The 21,353-nt window shown below is 34.2% G+C and overlaps 1 protein-coding gene across 3 annotated transcripts in view; it reads right to left on the bottom strand.

Annotated features, from left to right (window-relative positions):
* LOC136988060 (FERRY endosomal RAB5 effector complex subunit 3) overlaps window positions 1–21,353 on the bottom strand; it is a 170,179-nt gene that overhangs the window by 99,673 nt on the left and 49,153 nt on the right. For all 3 annotated transcript variants that reach the window (XM_067285859.1, XM_067285861.1, XM_067285860.1), the window contains exons 4-6: window positions 17,929–18,028; window positions 11,846–11,970; window positions 2,916–3,013 (exon numbers count right to left, since the gene is read on the bottom strand). In XM_067285859.1, coding sequence (XP_067141960.1) covers window positions 2,916–3,013; window positions 11,846–11,970; window positions 17,929–18,028 — 323 coding nt within the window. The remainder of the gene's footprint in view (window positions 1–2,915; window positions 3,014–11,845; window positions 11,971–17,928; window positions 18,029–21,353) is intronic.

Below are 21,353 nucleotides of genomic sequence, written 5' to 3'. Positions count from 1 at the left end.
CCACATCAAGGGGAAAATTTTTTTTAAACACAGTTAATCATCATCACATCAAAATCACTCTCTAAACTTGTAAATGTATTAATATACAATATTAATAGATTTACAGTATAAGAATATCATTAAATGTATATTCATAGCAAATACAGAAATCCTTGTCAATTTGAACTTGAATAGCTGAAAATCCATCAGTTTGTAACTAGTGTTTAGCTAGTTCCTGGTGCAATAATGTGAAGTTTTTGTACCAGAAATTGTAAATGTTGTCTACACCCAGTGTCTTCCAGTTGCATGTTGTTAACAGTGTATCGGATGTCGTGTATGTTTATTTTGGCACAGGACATAGTTGGTAGATTGTTTAAGTTTTTGTTCTCCGTCTCAATCCAGCCTGCAACAGCATTGTGTGTGACAGCACCAGACCGAAGAGAAGACCAATAAATTGTGAGTTCTTCTTTTGTTGGTATGCCTCTGTGCTGAGTATCAGTGTCTGTTTTGGTACTAATTTGTCTGTAAAAGTTTTTCATTGTTTGTGAATAATTGCAACAAAAGAATGTGTTTGCTATGTGTTTTGAAATGTGTTTGCTATGATAAACATAGCATCACATTTTATATCATTTGAGTTTTTGTTTTAGTGTATCGACGTATTCTGTAATGTGTGTTGTGATGTTTATGTTCTGTGTGTTTTGATTTTATTAAAAATGTCTTTGAGTTGTTTCTTTAATTTGGGTATTATGTTGTTTTTAGTGTACTGTGTCAGTTTGCCTAATTGCTGTCTAATGTCATTTATTTGTGTTTCTATTCTTCTTTCCAGGCAAGCTTGTGATAAAATTGTGTTTTGTATGTATCTGTCTGCGATTGTATTTTCAGTCCATGGTGTGTCACTACTGTGACTGGACTGCCCCAGCATAAACTAATGTATGAATGTCTGAGAGTGTAGACACTAAATGGATGTAGTGTGGTAGTGAGTGAGTGTTTAAATAATTTAGTGTTTTTCCTACTACCTTTGACGTGTTGATATTTGGTATTCATGGTCTTTGTGTGGATCTGTACCTGTATATTTAGTGAGTGTTTCCTGAAATATAAGTGAGAGCATATTAACTAAATCTATGTCTATTTTATCAGTGATGGATGAGGAAGTGTCTGTAGTATCATTAGTGGTAGTTGTTGTATGTGTGCTATAATCAGTGCTTGTTGCTAGATTATCCTGATGTTAAATGTTTCTTTCTGTTGATGTATTTGATCAGCAACCTGTTGTTTGATAAGTTCAAGTGTTGTTTGTGGGATAAGGTTGTTGTGTATAATTGTTCTTTTTTGATAACAACCCTTTGTTCAGTGACAGTGAGGTGAGAATATTGTTGTGCGAATCTATGGTGTGGTTGTTGTCTGTACACTGTAATGTTTGTTTTAAGTTTTGTGATGGTGTAGTAAGTATGGATGATAAACTCATTCATTTCCATTGTCCATTTCATCCGTTTGTGTGGTTTTCCTGCCTTTGTGGTCTGTGGATGCATTTCCACTTAAATACAAATGTTAGGTTGGTTCCTCACGACTGTCGAGGGCATTGCAGCTGAGCTGGCACTGCTTTTGCCACCAGTAACCAAGGGAGACAGTGGTCTATTTTTTGAATGTGAATCTTTGCCTAACTCACAAACATGAACCTTGTTAATGTGAGTGATGTCCAAGCCAGTATGACACTTACACCTGGTTACTACCAAGGTAAATATCTCCACAGAATGTGGGTGTGATCAATCACTCTTAGCTTCACTTCTCCCAATAGACCTTACTGGCACTATTACATGGTAGGTGTTCCTACCATGTTTTTATAATGATTAAATACCATCAGCCAAACTTTTGAATATTTACTTTAAATAACTTCTAAACTGCACACTGATAAGTCATGCTTCCAATGGCCACTTCAAAGATACAGGGTATAGAATGGTGTATGTTATGCAACATTTTATTTCTGTTCAGAAATTTTCTAATATACATTGAGTCAGGTTGTTCACATAAAATTAGCTAACCCCTAAAATTCAAATTAAAGCAAAAAAAAAATTTTCATATTTGAATTATTCATTAATTTTTGAATGTTATATTTTAAAAAGTTTCATAATTGAACTACAGTCTAACTTGGTTATAACATCATCAGATGTAACGACAACCCTAATGTAACGTCAAATTTTTATTGGTCCCACGACTTTACTATACTAGATAATGTTAAAAAACCCACTTGTAAAGACATAAAACCCTGTTTTAACGTCATATTTGAAGCACTCCCAAATTTACAAAATTAGATTACAAACTTTATTTCACAAAGAAAATGCTACGTGTTTAGTCCTAGGGTCAAGAACGACTGTGGGTGGTACTCTCACCACCTGACTTCGGTGGAGTGAGGTTTGCTACACTTTTAACGACGTTATTATGTACTCATTTTCAAATTATTTTATGCTAAATTGTTAAATATTCTATTATTTTTAATATAACATATTACATTAAATAGTTTATAAAGAAATAATTAAATTATTTTTAATTGGCATACATTAGTTTAAGCTTTTGTTGCCTTTTGATTCGACATTATTCTCAAAACCGGAAGTTCCGCCATTATTGAAATTTATGACAAATAGAAATTTCTTATAAAAAGTAATTTTTGAAATTTTTAATTACATCGATGTAAACTTAAACATAATAATGTAAATAAAGTTGATTTAAACATGTGGTTTGCATTTTTATACATATGATAATAAATTTATTATGATAATAATAGATTTCGCAGATAACGACACTCGGTTATAACGTCAAAAAATTGCCGGTCCCATGGATGACGTTATAAACGAGTTGGACTGTAAATTATACTTTATAAATCAAGCTGGCAAAATATTCCAAATGTAAGCAATTTTATTTCATGAATAAATTTCATTCCTTACCCAAATGAATGGTAAAACTTTCTTCCATTCTTTGTGCCTGAGGAATCCAGTTATCATCTCGATTAGGAATATTTTCTGACAGAGCTCTTATCCTTTGTCTGTATAAAAAAATAAAAACTGAAGTGAAAAAATTATGTATATAATGCAACTTAATTTCTTTTAGATTTACTAAATATTTAATTTAGGTTTGTAGAGTCCCTAATTTAATCTGTCCCTTGTTATTCCCAACATATCTTAGGTCACGACCTGCTGACCTTGACCGGTGGACCCGAGCTATCTCGTTTCTGCTTAGAAACTTTTTTTTTAACATTAGATGTCGCTACTTGTATGGAATTCTGAAATTAGTGACTCATATCAAAAGAATGATTATGTTATCTAGTTTTCGCACAGCAGGATATAAAACAATAGGAAGAGATGTTCAGAAGAAATAACAAAAGAAAATAGACTGTTAGTTAGACTCTGTTTTGTCATGGCAACTGCTGGGAAAAATAGCACTCTGAATAAGTCAGAAATGATCAAATATTTATTTAATTTAGGTTTCGACGAGTCTGAATTATCAGACAGTAACGATGAATATATACAAAATGATAATGTAAGTGATGGTAGTGTAAGGACCACCATTTCCCCCCTCCAAAAATATTTCGATGTTAACATTTTGTGAACTACTGTTTACAACATTTGTAATATATTATTATTTACTTAATCAGTTATTTTTACCTTTTTTTGATAATTATGTATTCACGTGAACTTTAATTGTATTTTAAACAACAACCGAAGTTGTAAGAGGAAATTCGCCTATTTTACCAATCTAGGGACCCCCCTTTTCTAAATTTTAATATTAACTTAAAACGATTAGAATAAAACAGTTTATTATCCAAATCTCACAACATGCCAAGGGAAAAATGACAAAGCAATCAATGAGTAATGATGAGAACTGCCCCAAAAACAAGATGAGTCACATTGACTCAATGATGACTCTACAAAAGCTAGATGTCATTGCCAAATAAAAACAACAGAAAACAATCATCTCAGCTGCGATGACGACACCGCAAATAAATCGTCACCCGATGACGACACCACAAATGGATCATCACCGGATGACGAACCTTTTCATGCTGGAAGTATTTAAAGGGAGAATTCCAGTCCGACAAGAGGGGAGTATCATTCTCATACTCAGAAAGACAGAATACTCAAGACAGGCAGTAAGTGAGAGCAGACTCAGGACAACAGATAAGAGAGAATAGACCAGAGGCGGTCAGACAGACACAGGACTTAAGCAGCCAGAAAGTGGTCCAGTCCAGACAGTACCAGAGCAGTACGAGTAAGAAGGAGCGAAAGGAAACAGGATCAAGAGATTGACCAACTGTCTAAATAGACAAAAGAAAACATCTTGTTTAACTGGTATGTTGTGAGTCACGTAGTTCGAATACCCCCCGTTAGGTATCCCCTTCGTTGTATAGATAAAGATAGGCAAATTTCCAAAAATCAGATTTGATAACTTTGTTCTGAACTTTCAGTTTCTTTTTTTTTGCTAATAAATTCCCTTTTAATTGATTATATCTGACTCTGTATTCTTCTTCCTGAGAGGCTCATTCCTGGACTTCAGAGTGACTCTTACCCTCGCGCCTTAGTCATTTACTTCATTCCAATCGGTGGTGTGTCCGGTAAAACACACCTGTGGCAGGACCCTATCAAAAACGTACATAATAAAACATCTTGACGGTCCCGAACCCCACAGTAGTAATGATATTAATCACAAAATACCAACTACAAGTGGATACAGAGGCTAATCACACGGTCATGCTGGTGGAAATAATGGTGCAAAAGATCCACGTTTTAGTAGAGATGGATGGTTGGATCCGTACAAACTTTACAAGCCCTCAAGTAAACAGTTTCACAGGACAAGCAGGAATCCAATGTAATTTACAGAGTGATGCTACACTATTAATGTATTTTTTGATGATGAACTTGTGGACAAGATCATTGAAGAAACGAACAGGTATGGTGATAGTTTGACAAAATGTGACAATTTACATGAAAATAGTTGTATGAAAAACTAGAAACCGACAACAAATCCAGAAATTAGACAATTCACAGGACTTATTATGGTCACAAGTATCATTAGAAAACTGCACCTAAGTATGTACTTTACAAATGAAGATGTTTTTTTCTGCATCATTCTTTTCAAGTGCAATGTCGAGAGACAACTTCCTGCTTTTATTGTCATGTTTGCATTTTACAGACAATAATCAAGCCTCAGGTGGTGATGATAAACTGCATAAATTATGCAGTGTTATCGATCATTTTTGCCACAGGTTCCAATATGCTTGCATCCCAGATGAAAATGTGTGTGTAGATGAAAGTCTTATGTTATGGAAAGGCAGACTGGAATTTAGGCAGTATACTGTGAGCAAGCATGCTCATTTTGGCATAAAAAGATTCCCCCTCCATTTTTTTTCTGCGGACTGTTCGTTTCCGCTGGGCAGCACAAGTGCGCATGATTTTTCCTACGGCGCTCGTTCTTTCGTGAGTTGGTTTATTACCTTCTTTTTTGGTTACTAAGAGAGTGGTGGGGAACCTTTGTCCTAACTAAACATATGCCCCAAACAAAATATAATAAAACAAAAAATAATAATAAAATAAAAATAACGCTCGGACTCAGTTCCTTACATGCTTTGTAAATACTCAGAGCACCAAAAATTGTGAAAATGTTTATAGGAACATAGGCTACATCAGTGATTCTCAAAGTGGGGATCGCAAAAAATATTGGGGGGTTGCTGATAAATTGATGCCAGATCAATTTTTTTTTCAAATATTTTATAAATTTTTTATGGATTCATGTTTAGAAATAATAAAAATAAAAAATATATAAAATAATTTTTACTTAAATAAATTGCACATATAAATAATAAAAACAATATAAATATTTTAATACAAGCCTAATATTCATAAATTTGTGTGCTATTCGGGAATCCTGAAAGTTCCACTCTCAGCCTAAACTATGATAGAACAACATTGTCATTTGGAACAATGTTCACTAGCAGTGTTGCGTCTGTAGACAAGTCGAGTTAGAAATACAGTAGAGCGTCGATTATTCAAAAACCGATCAACCGAAAGCTTTTCGGTCGGCAAATTTAAATTTCCGCTAGTGCTGTGGCACTGCAATATTTGGCTATGTCTTGGGCTACTCCAGTATTATTTTAGTTGGTATGCATTTTTAGCTGGCAGCACTGGAGCGACCATGAGAGGGTACTTAACCCCCTCCCTCCAGGATGTTTTCCTACACATAGTCATTCTTTGGGGTCCTTTCAAATTTTTAAGTGCAAAAGGGGGGTTGCAGACTAAAAAGTTTGAGTAACACTGGGCTACATCTTCAGTCCTTTTTGTTTTTAATGGTCGTAGTTAAATGAATTTAATCAGGTGGTCTTGGTACATGAGTATAAATTTATATTGCCCACTGACTTGCAACTGCATATCTATTAGGTCAACCTGCCATCTCAAGTTTATTTCATTACTTAAAATTGGTGTAACTACCAAGCTTTTCTTATGAACGTTCTGTTTTTTCTGACAAATTTCACATAAGTTCAAGGATATTATGATCGTATCTCATATCCCTTGTAATATTTTTATATTTCATACTTAATTCTTTTTCCGTACAATTTCTGCCACCATGGTCACTTGACCACTATGTAAATACAATATGGTCATCATGCAATATCTGAAATATTTCTTCAGTGTGAATGTAATATTTAATCAAATTACCTTCTTTTACAGACACAATTAATTTTTCTATTTCTCCAATAGATTCATCATATCTACGTAAATGCTGATATTCTTCTGGTAACTTCAACGTCACTAAGTTTTTACTCTCTCACTTTTTGTATCATTATCAAATACACTGATTTTGTAAAAATTCGCCTGTTTTGACCTTTTGCTGCTATTAACTCATTTAATCAGTTGTTGAAGTGGTTGTTCATATTATTTAATGATTGCTCCATGATCATTACTTTTTTCTAACAAGAAAACACTATTTTAAGAGACAAATTTAATGTGAGAATACAAACTTTAACAAAAATCGGTCATTGATTTTGTCATACCTGCTTGATAATTGTTGTCATCTATCTGAGAAAATCTCCATTTGCACTTTCTCAATGGAGAAAACAATGCATTCCTGTAATCTGTTGACCTCTTGGTCGGGCGATGTCGTTCTAATATTTTAACTGATGGCCGAAAAATCAGTCATCGCCTGCTGTACAAGGAATATAGTCATCACCTACTGGTCAACGAATATAGTGTCTCCTCTGTGGAACTCTGTCTCTCTGCATATGGAACACCATCTGCCCGATAATGGATTTATATCTCCTCCAGATCATCTCCATCTCCAGAGTCTACATCCTCCAATCCTGCTCCTGTTCCAGACTTTCATACCTTTCATTAATAACTGTGCTTCAACTTCCCATGTGCAGTTCTCTTCTAATTCAAGGTATTTATAACAATGCGCAATTTCGTGAAAACTCTCTCTCATGCGAACGCATCACTGTCGCTCTTATATCTATTTGTTATATTATATCATATATGTGAGTTTCCAGACAAGGTCCGAAATTGTGTAAATCATGAAAGTCTTGCATTTAAATTATAACAATAGATTATATAGAAAAGAGAGAAGGAAAAAAATCCTTGATCTAGACATTCGACACAAAATGTAAATAATGAGTGCTCGGGACACGTGCCGAAACACGTGCCAAAACACGTGTTAAAAACGATCCATCTATGTCAAACGAAAGGGGAGAATTCTGACACGAAAGCCCATAAATAAATAGAATTATGACACAAAAACTCATAAATAAGTGAAATTCTGACTCAAGTGCTCATAAATAGTCGATCTAAGAAGACAACTTCGGAAGGGGGGACAGTTTTAATAGATAGAAAAACATCACGCTTGAATTGTAAAAGTTCCTAGATGACAGAAATTGCAATTAACGGGCTAAATTACGAGTTTGAGTCTTGTAAATTTATCAACTATCTCTGAACACAATGGTCAAAAAGGCGCCAGATGGACACCCCAAATCGGACCTTTCCCATGACCCGAGTCATCCCGAGTTTTGTCTAGAAACAAAGGAGAGACCAATCGGAAAACAGGAAAGGGGATGAGGAGCCAATCAGAAATTGGAATAGCAAGCAAAAAACTATAAAAATCGGAATCTCCAAGGTCAGAGAGAGTCTCTTCTGCCTCCGGCAAAAAGCCGTGATCTGTCTTGTGTCGTGTCGCCGCCAACAACGTAGGACGCCTCAGCATCTCAGCGAACATCTGCCCAGCGATCTCATCTCGTCCGTCCCGGGGTTACGATGAAAGGGAAATCCTCGCCACTCTGAAGAACTGTAGAGAAGTGAAACTGTCAATTGTTGATGTAAGCATAAAAATGTTATCTAATAAATGGGTTTCCTTATGTAAAACACTTGTCATCATTTGCCACCTCCACCACACCCACATGCAAACGTCCATTAGGTTCATCCTGACACTAGATTAACTTATCCCCACCTGTCGGCGACCTTACATATATATAATTGTCTCACTACTGTTAGCCTGTAGATCCTAACAAAAAAATAAATGGGTATTTGTTTTGTTAACATAGTATCTAAGTGCCTTGCTTCCAACGCTGTCTCACTCACCTCCATCTGAATCTGCTTGCTCAATCATTCAGTTGCTTGCGTGACTTTATTAAATTCCTACTATTAGTTCACACTCTTCCTATATATATTTATATATCTTGTTCAAATTTTCAATCATTAATAAAATACTTTTTATTCATCCACTCAAGTTCAAATACATTTTTTTAAACTTGTAGTGGATGACACTTGATGTTAATACAGTTTTTTCAAATATTAATTCGTTAATTAAATTTAATTAATTAATTTTAGTTTTATATGAGAAAAAAAATTTCTCTTATATAAGATATTTAGCATATGTATATACATATTTATATTAATTGTAATTATTTAATAAAAAGTAACTAGAATAAAATTTTTCTTTGTTGACCTAAGTAGGAATTGACTTTAAAAAAATTTTTTTTATATTACTTGTTTTTCCACTAAATTCAGTGTCACAGCTTTTGTGTCAATCAGGACATGGTAGTGTCATTCCTGACAGCATCAAAGAAGTGCTGACTCTCTGGTCACAGTAAAATTAAAACTTCACCCAAGATTAACTACTGGTCACATAAATTTAAAATTACATACTAAATTCAATATGCATGTGCAACTCAGAGATGAGGGCTGATTGGCTAGCATATGTCAGATTATCACTCCTGAAAATATTATCATCACTTTGCCCAACCAGGTGATAGCAGTATTCTTAGTAACCAGTCAGTCTGATAAATTATGAAAAACAAGTAAAACGGCAAGGCCATATTTGGGACCAGACTATGTCTCAGACTCACTACTAAGCAGGATCACTTTGACACTCATGGCAGGTCTCGTTTCCATTCTCCAATCATCTTTGGTATCGCTGGTTTTGAGCCCGATCATTCAAGATTTGCTGGCCACAGCCACGACTACGAGGTCTTCCACGATGCATTTTCATTGAAATTAACCTATCGAACGTCGAAATTACTCTCTGTTGCATGATGCCCCAGATTGAATTTTTGTCAATGCAAAAATTTCCCATTTTTGAAAAAAATAATGGTGGCTATTGTATCTTCGCAATTATTTTTATTATTTTGCACAAACTAAATATATATATATATATTAATAAATGTAAAAAGAAAAAATAATTCTATTTCGGAAGTTAGTTTTAATATAAAATTATAACGACGTGCCATCTAGTTTCAAAAAGTTCTGACTATAAAACAAGATATCTCCAGTCAATCGGTCAAGGTTAGCACGTGGCGACCAGAAATATGTGGGGAATAACACGGGACAGGTAAATGTCAAAATTCAATTTAGCAACATTCACTTTTCAAACTTCTCAACACACGTGTTTGTCAAAATTCGATTTCACAATATTCCTATTTCCAACTTACCAACGAGCAACGCATGCGCAAATCTCACACTACTGCCTGTTTGCAGAGTGGGTCACCATTTTGTATTTTATTGTGTTTCGGTTCTTGGTCCTCTGACTATCTACAAGTCTGGTTTATTTTATGCGCACATGATTTGGGCACCTAATACTCTATGCCAAATTTCAACTCCTGACATGTACTCCTTCATACCTCTAAGCTGATAAGAGAGCAGGCAGTACGATTTTATAAACATGACATAGTCTTGTCAAAAACCTGAAATTTATTACAGTGCCCAATTTTCTTTGTCATTATTCATAATGCCCATATTAATCACTTAGTCCATAACACAGTGTTTCCCAAAGTGTGGTACGCGTACCCCCAGGGGTACGGGAAGAGTTTAGTGGGGGTACACGCTGCACCGTGCTTCGGCTGTTCCTAGTGCAATGAGCAGTTTACTTTTTTTTCGATTACAAACATAGAAAAATAATAAAAAAAACTTTGTTACTTTTTAGTGGTTTCGCCGGGTGCTGTGATTCTGTGTATTCCTCCACCCTATGGCCAAGACAACAGTGTAACACAAAAACCTCCAGTATCTACACATTGAATTGTTACAATGTGCCCGTGTGTATTTTTAGCTTTTGTGCAATTTTTCTAACAGAAAAGGTTTGTTATGTGCTTTAGTATTAACAAAAAGCTAAAAATGCCAAATAAACCAATTTTTCTGTAGCTAGTTACTACAACTAACAAATCTTAGAAATCTTCTAGAAAGACGAAAATGAGACCTAAAGTCCATATCGCTATATCTAGAAACAATATTTTCCACAGTCTTCTATTTTGGCTTTTTCGATTTTTCAGTTGCAGCAGCATATAGAAATGGAATATCCTCGTTATCTTTGGTTTTTGATTTAAAGTATATGCAATTTTTTTGACGAGGGGTACTCAGCATAAAGAAAATTATACAAAGGGTACACAGATGTCAAAAGTTTGGGAAACACTGCCATAACATATACAGTGGACCCCCAATACAACATGCATATCAGGCAGGAAACAACACCCGCGTTATAAGGTGAACCGCGTTATACCGAGCGGCGTGGTGTAATGCGGTTGACCTCTTTAGTTTAGCAATAATGTCAAGCTTTTCTTTCACACTGTAAGGTTTTCTTTTACTCATCATGCATACAATAATTAAAGACTATTCAAAATACATGCAGAAACTCAATACAATTGTGTATGTATTGAGTTTCTGCATGTATTTTGAATAGTGTTTAATTATTGTATGCATGTACGCAGTAACAATAAAATGCACTACTCACTAACACCGCACTGACCTGTATAAACGTGTTCGAGCTTATCACGTCACAAACATCGCCCGCACTATAACTGTGTGCACGGTATAGTGAGAGGCACTATAATGGAGGTCCATTGTATATTCATATGTATTTATATTTATATATATAATATATACAGTGGAATCTCAATCTATTGTTTTGGCAGGATTTGGAGCTAAAAACAACTGACGTGGAAAAGTTACGATATTGATGTTCTTATTGTTTATCTCTGAATTTCCCTAACTTTTTGCAGTTTTTGATAAAAATTTGAAAAATTCTCTGATACTTTCCAAGTGCAAAACATTCCAATTTTTCCAGATTTTTTAGTTTTCCAGATGATTAGACACTGTGTTTAATATAAATATACCCTTCTACAAAAAAAAAATTCTGGCTGGTACCTTGTTCCATTTTAAATAGGTTTAACTGTATTTATCAAAAATTTCATATGGTTTTCGGCCTAGATAAAGGCCATTTTTGGTCTGCAAATTACAAATTAAAACTCTTCTATTAATGGTTTTGTTTTTTTTAATTGTTGTATTATTTATAATACTAAGTATTTTAAATACTTTATAGTTTAATAAAGTATTAAAAAGATATTACTTACTGATATCCAGGTGAACCACATCCATCTCTGTAATCTTCATAGACTTTAAGAACCCATTCATGAAATTCTTTTCTTTGTGTGCTTTTAAGAGATCCAATTCTTCTCTCCCAATTTTCACCAAAATTCTGCATGTAAATTGTTTAACAAATAAATGCCATTATTTTATAAATAAAAACATTTAATTCAAATAAATTAATATAAAGACAATATTGAAATATTTACAGTACATTTAAACTTATGAATTTATTAAACACCATCCACACATTTCTAGTAGAAAATTTATTAAGTTGACAAATGTTTTCAGTTTATTTCATAAGCTTGCACCAAGTCTACACATAACTTTTAGTTCTACATAAACATGTACACATAGGTTCTTTATGTTTCAATTTCAAATGTTACAAGTTAAAAAGTTACATGTAGACCTGATGCAGTCTTATGAAATAGGCTGGCAAAACATTTCTCAACTTACATTTTCTGCCGGAAATGTATGAAAGGTGTTTTAATATTTAATAATTTACAGCTGCTGTGCAAAGATAAACAAACTCAAATAACCTTGAAAAAGCAGAAAAACTTTAATAACAAATGTTTTCAGACATGTTTAATGACTTTCCAAGTGCAAAACATTCCAACCTTTCCAGATTTTTTAGTTTTCCATATGATTAGACCCTGGGCTTAATATAAACATACCCTTCTATAAAATGAAAAATTCTGGCTGGTACCATGTTCCATTTTAAATAGGTTTAACTGTATTTATCAAAAATTTCATATGGTTTTTGGCCTAGATAAAGGCCATTTTTGGTTTGCAAATTATGGATTAAAACTCTTCTATTAATGATTTTGTTTTTTTTAATTGTTGTATTATTTATAATACTAAGGAATGTCGTAATGGTATTTAGATAATAATACTCATAAATACAAATCCAAATTTTATCAATAAATGTTAACATATCATAAAACAAATGTATAATTTTGAAATATTCAACAGGTTCAAAAAACGATTTCACATAAATAAAATGAAATACAGTAAAGGAATACACTATGTCAGAACTTGTAGGTCACAACTCAAATATTTATAACACGTTGACTTATTACAGCTGAATAAACTTATTGTAGCATGAATGAACTTATTATAGTAATATTATTACATAAATATGCTAAAAATGAAATAAAAAATTATCAGAAAAAAATAAATTAAGGAAAAAAAGCTGTTAAGAACCTAAGGTTAAACCGAGGTCTAATGGTCTACAAAAAAGGAGAAAGAAGTCGGCTTACAGAAAAACGTGTTTATTTGTAATTAACACCAACTGGTAAACAAAAAAACTTATACACAAATTCCCTTCCAACCTCACGTGTCTAGATACAATTAACACGCGTACCGACAATTTTCCCGCGTGGAGAAAAAATAATTGTTCAAGACGATACCTTGAACTGTCTTATGTCTGTATTGATTCACCTTAGTTCGTTAATCTCTCATACAGTTCCGATGGAGTTCGATTCTTGCTCCTCTCTTCCTTTGTTCTCCGGGGCTCCCCGATCTTCACTCACGTGCTCGGCACCTTTCCCACTCAAGCGGACGACATTCGGCCTCCAGAGATCCGGAAAAAAAGGTACCCTTCCACGCCTGGACCTTCTATATATACCGTTCGCTGCTGCCATCTCCCACGTGATCCTTCGGCAACCAATCCAAGGGTCCCTTCTGCAGGCATCCCCCAAAGGTGGAACGAAAAGGGAACACGTGTCGTCTAAGAATGACGAAACAAAAAAAAGAAAACCCGATACAAAAAAACGCGATAAAAATAATACCCGATACAACAATAACGCGATAATAATAACCCGATACAGTAATAACGCGAAGATATGTCTAATGATATACAATATATACAAATACAAAAAAAAACAAAAAAACGAACAATTAGTGGCGGAGCACTACAAAGCATTAATTGAAATTTTTTAAGTCAACAAAACACCACCTGGACAAAAACATGTGAAATAGATGATAGACAAGATGCTGCCGTCAAGTGCTGACATCTGTTGTTGATAAATTTTTAAAAAATCGATTTTTACTAGGGTGCCTACGAATCGGTACCCTCGAGGTTTTGCTTAACAATGGGAGGTACTGATTGATCGGTACCCTCGTGAAGAAAGGGTTAAACGCAGTTGGTTATTTAGGTCACGTTTTCTAAATGCCTTGGTAACTACTGACATTTACCAGTAACACCGGTTACAATTTCCAAATACGCCCTAGGAAGGTACAACTAATTGAACTACTTGTCTGACGTCACTTATGTATGGGTATTCGCAGTGGCGGCACACTTCAAAAATCTTGCGGCACACCAGTGGTTGAGAATCGCTGCAGTAAGCAGTGTATCATGTTAGTAATTTTGCTACCCTTTGTCAGCATCAGGCCCCTAGATTATTAACCAAATTCCTCCACTGTCATCGGTTCTGTTGGACCTAGGCTTAGAGTTCACAGGATGATGACAATACAAGTGTTACTCTTTAATATTTGTACTATTATACTATGTAAATCTATACATTTGAATGAAAAAAATTATGAATCAGGTCTCAACATTGAACACTGTACAGCATTTTGTTCATAGAATAAATGCAATGAAGGTGCCAACAGACTCTCTCCCTCTTCACCAACCTTCCTTTCACTCTTTCCTTTCCACTCTTACTCTCCCAACCTCATCTATTCTCTTCCCTCACACTAGGAAATACCTTTGTCTAGTCCTAATATCTCCACCCCATTTTGCTAAGTAAGGCATGGGCCCAAAAGGCACTTCGTGGTAGGAATGCCTATGACCTAGCTCAGGATTATGTTGACAAAACTGTATCAAACTACTGGTTGACTAAGAACTGTCTGTTTGAAGAGACTGAAGGTTTTATGGGTGTAATTCAAGATCAGGTCATAAACACTAAAAACTACAGAAAACACATCCTGAAGAATACATGACTCACAAGTAACTTGCAGAAAATGCCACATTCTGCTAGAAACAATACAACATATAGCTTCTGATTACAAGCTCTTAGCACAAACAATTATTTACATAATCAGAATCAAGTAGCAAATATAATACATCAAGAGCTTGGACACAAACACAGATTATTAAACATCCAGTACCATACTACAGATAAACTCCACAGGCAGTATTAGAAAACAACACAAAATATACTATGACAGAGCAATAATCACATATAAAACAATTCATCACAATAAACCTGACATCATTTCATTGACAAATGCAATAAGAATGCTTATATAATAGATGTTTCCATTCCAAAAATCATAACATGAAAAATGCTAACAATGAAAAACTCAATAAGTACACTCTGGTCACCCAAGAAATAAGACAATTGTGGAGGATGGATAGGATATTTTTTTGTATCTATTGTCTCTCTTCCACTGAAATTATACCACATACACTATATGAAAGTCTAAAAATGTGAAGCCTTAGTAAAAAACACATACATAACAGTACAGAAAGCCACAATATTGAACATGTCACATTGTTAGGAAGTTTCTAGATATTGACATATACACCAACAACACAGCTTAGTGTTACACTTGTTTGGGTAGTTATGCCTTGACTTTAGTCCGGCATAGCATTTGGCAACCAGTTTCAGCTGAGCATGATATTTGCAACATAATAATAATAACTATCTCACCAATCATCACCTTGCAGTGGGGAGAGAGCTTAGTAATTCTGACAAACTACAGAGCTATATTGGCTGCAGCATATGCTCATGGTAGGGTCACCCGTGTCAGCGAGGTCTGTGGGAAGAAATGAAGCAAAGAGAGGTGATCTAACCATGGTGATAACACAATCCAAGCGTAATGCCAGCTAGGATTTCACCCAGGTTCACAAGTTCCATGCTGACATTAGAAAAATATGTCTGTCTTCTTAGGCAACCAGTGGTGAAAGTAACACTGGTCCAAGTATGGCTACAGAAATCCTCATCTGCCAGTTCACACTGTACACTTGCAACATACCATATATTTCCGCAGGTAAGACGACCTTCAGATAAGACAAGGTATAAATTTTCATCACAGTTTTATAGTTTTAGCATATACAGGGTGGGCCAGCGAAAACGAAACGGCAGAGTGTTCGTGTTCGTCCAAGCAAAGCGCTCAGACAGGTCGATTTTACTCTCGAGGGGACATCTTTTGCAATAAAGTTTTTGCGATTCTGAATACAACAGACAACAAAAAATTTTAAAAACTCATTTATTTTGTATTAACTAAACAAACATTTATTTCGAAAAAAATGTTTGTTTAGTTAATATTCAGAATCGCAAAGCCTTTATTGCAAAAGATGTCCCCTCGAGAGTAAAATCGACCCGTCCGAGCGCTTTGCTTGGACGAACACGAACACTCTGCCGTTTCGTTTTCGCTGGCCCACCCTGTATGTCTTATAAGACGACACCCAAGCTACAAACTATCAATGGCCTATGAATTTAGTTTAGATCAGCGATCATCATCTGGATAATAATATTGTATAGCGTATACGGAATTATGTCCTATTTGTAATTTTTCAAACAAACAAACTTTATTTTCTGCCTTGCTATTGTTGCAAACGTTCGCACCGATTCAGGCATTCGGGTAATGACCTTTACTATTCACAAAAACGTCGTATGGGCTATTCTATTTTGTGGACATGCCCTACTCTCTACTAGTAAATAATTATGGTTTGTCCATTTTCTTTATAATGGTTTTAATTTATATAAATTTCAATCTAATTTTTTTGTATCTGTCCTATAAGATGACCCCGGATTTTGGGGGCAGTTTTTTATATGATTCAACTATCGTCTTATCTGCGGAAATATACGGTAATTGTCCAGAAGTCTTCTCATTAATAGCAATGCTCTATTCTTGTCAGCCTTTAATAAAGTTATCCGATTGTCACGGAGCCACTTTTACTAGCATTGATGTTATTCCAAAATAATCTATCCTTGCATCAATGCCATCATTCTGTAAGCTAAATATTGCCACATATCCAGTGAAAGAATTCCTCATGTGTAAGTTTAACACTAATTAATGTTAACTTCTCAATATTAGAAACAATCTTGTCCCAATACAAACTCATTATACCTGTATAAGATTTTTTGAATATTGAGTAGTTATCATTAATTATATAATCAAATTATATCCAGAGTATAAACCCCAAGTATAATTTATATTAAATTTATTACAATAGAACCTGGTTAACTTAAACCAGAATAACTCAGTCAGTTTCTTTCCCTAATTATCCAGCATAGGGATTTACATGTTACATCAAACTGGTTAACTTGAATTTGCTGAACTGTTTAATTCAAATGGAATTTTGATACAGTATTTTCATAAACTCTGTGAAATTTTAATTCTCCATCAAATAAAATAATTTAGATTCATCTATCTAATAAACTAATCAGAAACTTCCTAGAAAGTGCAGAAACCATCCATGTACACTAAAAATAAACGTTGTGCTATGTAACAGCAGGTGGAGTGGAAGCTTCCAGACAGCGTGTGACCTAAATAATGTAACTGCCATTCAAACCTGCTTTTTTCCAAACTTTTTCCAAAAAAAGAAAGTTTATTTTGATTGCTGATGATGTTCTCTGACTAGCCAACATAATAAATATCAATATATAGATGTTTGGTAAATTAATTAAAAAATAACAATTATAGTCCAATTGGATGTAAAAATTTTTAAAATATAACAGTCAAAGAGTTGAGTTTGTAAAAAGTATGTTTGCAATAAAAAATAAATGAACAGATCAATTCTAGCCACAAAATATAGCAATTTAAAAATGTTCTTACTAAACAGAAGTAAATGGATCGACCACTCGGGAATGCTTTTCTCGGTAGCTTTGGTGTTTGAGTTTCTGGACAACAACAAGAGGTTTACATTGACAATGATTCAACATAATAATACCCACACAATGTTTTCGTACACAGAACCTTGCTTTTTAGTCAAAACTCTAACTTGAAACTTTAAGTCCAAAATTTTCCCGCCCGACTGATTCAAGTTAGCCTGGTTCCACTATATTTTAATATAAAATAAATAATGCAAAAATTAGTTTTAATTCTTATTAAATCAAACCTGATTTTCTTCAAAATGTTGTGTTGCTAATTCATTAATGTCACGATCTGTATAAACAATGCCCACTTTTTGTACTGCATTTTCCATTTCTTCAGACTGCCTAATAAAAACATCTAATTTAGATTGCATTTTCAAATTTTCCACCACCAATTATATCATATTATAATATCTAACATAAAAAGTCATTAATAAATAGTAAAGAGTATGCTGACATAGTTTTAGTTTAATCAAGTAAGAAATTAATGTAACAAACTAGATTATTGCAGATTTTAAAATGTATCATCTAGTCTTAAGTTTACAAAAATAAAGTTCTGTATAATAATTTTTGGCACATTCAAAACATTGTATCAAACAATTTGTATTGAATATTTAATATTTAAGGCATAAAAAATGTCAATGTTTTAAAATAGATATTAACCAGGGCTTCTTTTGTTAACCAATGGTTTCCAACTTTTTCCTATATGCAGATCTCTTCTTGCTATCAATAAATTTTGCACATCACTCTGTTAATACACAATTCAACATCTGAACAATTCACAATTCAATTTCTGAACAATAGTACCTTTATTCAAAATTTCTAGCATTTTCAGCCTAATTGATAGATCATCCTCAAGAAATCAAATAGAGAGGTTTTGTGTCGACATCACGAGTGACGTCGTGAGCATGCGCAATTGTCCGGCACCATCTTTGTGACTGTTTGTGACTTGTTTAACTTGTGTGTGTGTTCACCTGCGCTTTAACTGGAGTTCTTGTGTTTTTTATTTCGTTGCAAATATCACTATGGTGATTTGTTGTGTAATTGGGTGTAATGCTAGTTCACTCGAGAACAGAGGATCATCATTTTTTAAAATTGCCAACATTATTTGTCGTCGAGGATCCCAAACCGAGGAGCTTTCACGACGAAGGCAAACTGCATGGCTCTCGAGAATTAACGGGAAAAATTTCAATACAGATAAAGTGAATATCAATACAAGAGTTTGTCAGAAACATTTCATTTCAGGTAAGCAATAAATCAAATTACTAGTTATCAATAAATTAAATAAATTTTTGCATGAGTATCATAGTGTCTGTTTATAATAAATATGCAGTAGAGTTAATATTAAAGTGTTAAACAAAGATAATCACTTAGCAGATGAAGAATTAGAAGTGCATTTTGAGCCAATTTCCCTCCAGTCTAATTTACATAAATAAGTGTATTTTTAAGATATAAACTAATAATTTCCATTGTTCATTTACAAATAGCTAAGTTAGGTTATTTTGGTAAGCAACATTAACATTTCTTTAAGATGCTACTTTTTACTTTGCATTTTTACATTAGTAACAAATAATTATTACATAGTAATGTTCAACTTGTTCCTGACAAATTCTTATTTATTATTTATATATAACATACCATTATGATAAGTTTTTTTTAATATGTGAAATTAATAACATTAAACACAGTATATTAATAATAATAATTTAATACTAAATTGTCATAATATATTACAGTAGAGAGTCGTTAATCCAAATCGCCAGTTATCCGAACGATTTTCAGTCAGACTGTGTCGTGCTGAATCGAACGTTTTTGATACTATTGGGTTGCTTGGAAAGTTCGTAGCGATTTTTAAGAGAAATAAAAGAAATTGTTTTAAAACTAAAAATATACTTTTATTCCATTATGTACGCACCATTGTTTTTAATAACGTGTTGCCATCTATGGGGCAGCTTCATGATACCCTCTTCGTAGAACTTTCCAGTTTTTCCCGCGAAAAACTGATCCATGTGGTTTTTGCAAGCTTCCAAAGTATCAAAGTTTTTATCACGAAGGGAATTTTGTAGAGAACGGAACAAATGGTAGTCCGACGGGGCAAGGTCGGGTGAGTAAGGGGGGTGGGGTAAAACATCCCAGCCTAGTTCCAATAATTTTTGGCGTGTTCGTAAAGACGTGCGAGGTCTGGCATTATCTTGGTGAAACACAATGCCTTTTCTATTGGCCAGTTCCGGACGTTTTTCTTTAATTGCCATGTTCCGCTTATCCAATTGGGAACAATACTTATCAGAATCAATTGTTTGATTCTGTGGAAGCAGCTCGTAGTACAGAATTCCTTTCCAATCCCACCAGACAGTGAGCATGACCTTCTTTGGATGAAGACCGGCCTTTGGAGTTTTTAATGGTGATTCATTTTTCTTACCCCATGATCGTTTTTGGCTGATGTTGTTATAAATGATCCACTTTTCATCACCTGTCACTAAACGCTTCAGGAAAGGGTCATTTTCATTTCGTCTTTCAAGAGAATCACAAATGGAGATGCGATCCAGTAAGTTTTTTTCCGTTAAGTCGTAAGGTATCCAAATGTCGTAACGATTCACGTACCCGAGCTTCTTTAGATGTTGAAATACAGTACTGCTTGATGACTTCACTATGTCTGCAATCTCTCGAGTTGTGTAATAAGGGTTTTCATCCAATAGTGCTTTGATATGGTCCTCTTCAATAACAGGAGGTCTTCCCGAGCGAGGAGCATCTTCAAGGCTGAAATTACCCGTTTTAAATTTTGCAAACCACTTTCGAACAGTTGATTCTGATACAGCACTCCCACCATAAACATCATATATCTTTTTTGCTGTTTGTACAGCACTTTTGCCTTTACAAAAAAAGAAAAGAAACAAGTGTCGATAATGCGCGTTGTTCGCATCATTTTTTGCAATGAGACAAATTAAACGCTATTTGAATAATCTTAACGGTTTTTTTTGTAACGGACGCGTCTCAAGGTCATTTATCGTAATATTCATTGGTTTGTACAATTCTAATCATTTTTGTATCAATCGGTGTCTCAACTGTCGGCTATCAAAAATCGCTACGAACTTTCCGAACAACCCAATAGATTTACTTCTAAACTATAATTTTCATGTTTTTGTATTCTTCAATATATTTATTTTGTTTGTACAAAATAAAGAAATAATTTTTAACGATACGATAGCCTCAATTATTATTATAAAAATTTTCGTTAGGCTTCGACAAAAATTCGACACGAAGCGACACGCAACGGAGAAAAATTTGAACATCGAACAGGTTAATATATTTTTCCGTACATAATCGGTTATCCGAACAAATCACTAATCCAAACAACCCCAGTCCCCAATTGATTTGGATTAACGACTCTCTACTGTATTTAAAAAGTTTTTTTCACCCCAAAGGAAAACCTTCTTCATTGTATGATGAGTCATCACCAGACTGGGTGCCAACATTACACATGGGGTATGAGAGTGGCCACAACTTAACTGCAAATCAGGAGCATTATGAAAGAGCACGTAATCACAAGATAAGAGTTCCTTAAAAGCTGAAGCTTGCAGCCAACCTTCTACTGTTAAAGATGCAGAGATCTCAACAACTGCAGAAATGAAAGAAGCAGAGCTTTTAAAATCTAATGCATGGGTACAAACTA

Source organism: Centruroides vittatus, unplaced genomic scaffold (genome assembly GCF_030686945.1).
Source record: "Centruroides vittatus isolate TY-2023 unplaced genomic scaffold, ASM3068694v2 scaffold_3046, whole genome shotgun sequence".
NCBI lineage: Eukaryota > Metazoa > Arthropoda > Arachnida > Scorpiones > Buthidae > Centruroides > Centruroides vittatus.
Note: the sequence above shows the minus strand (reverse complement) of the source record. Positions and strands in the feature narration are given on the sequence as shown.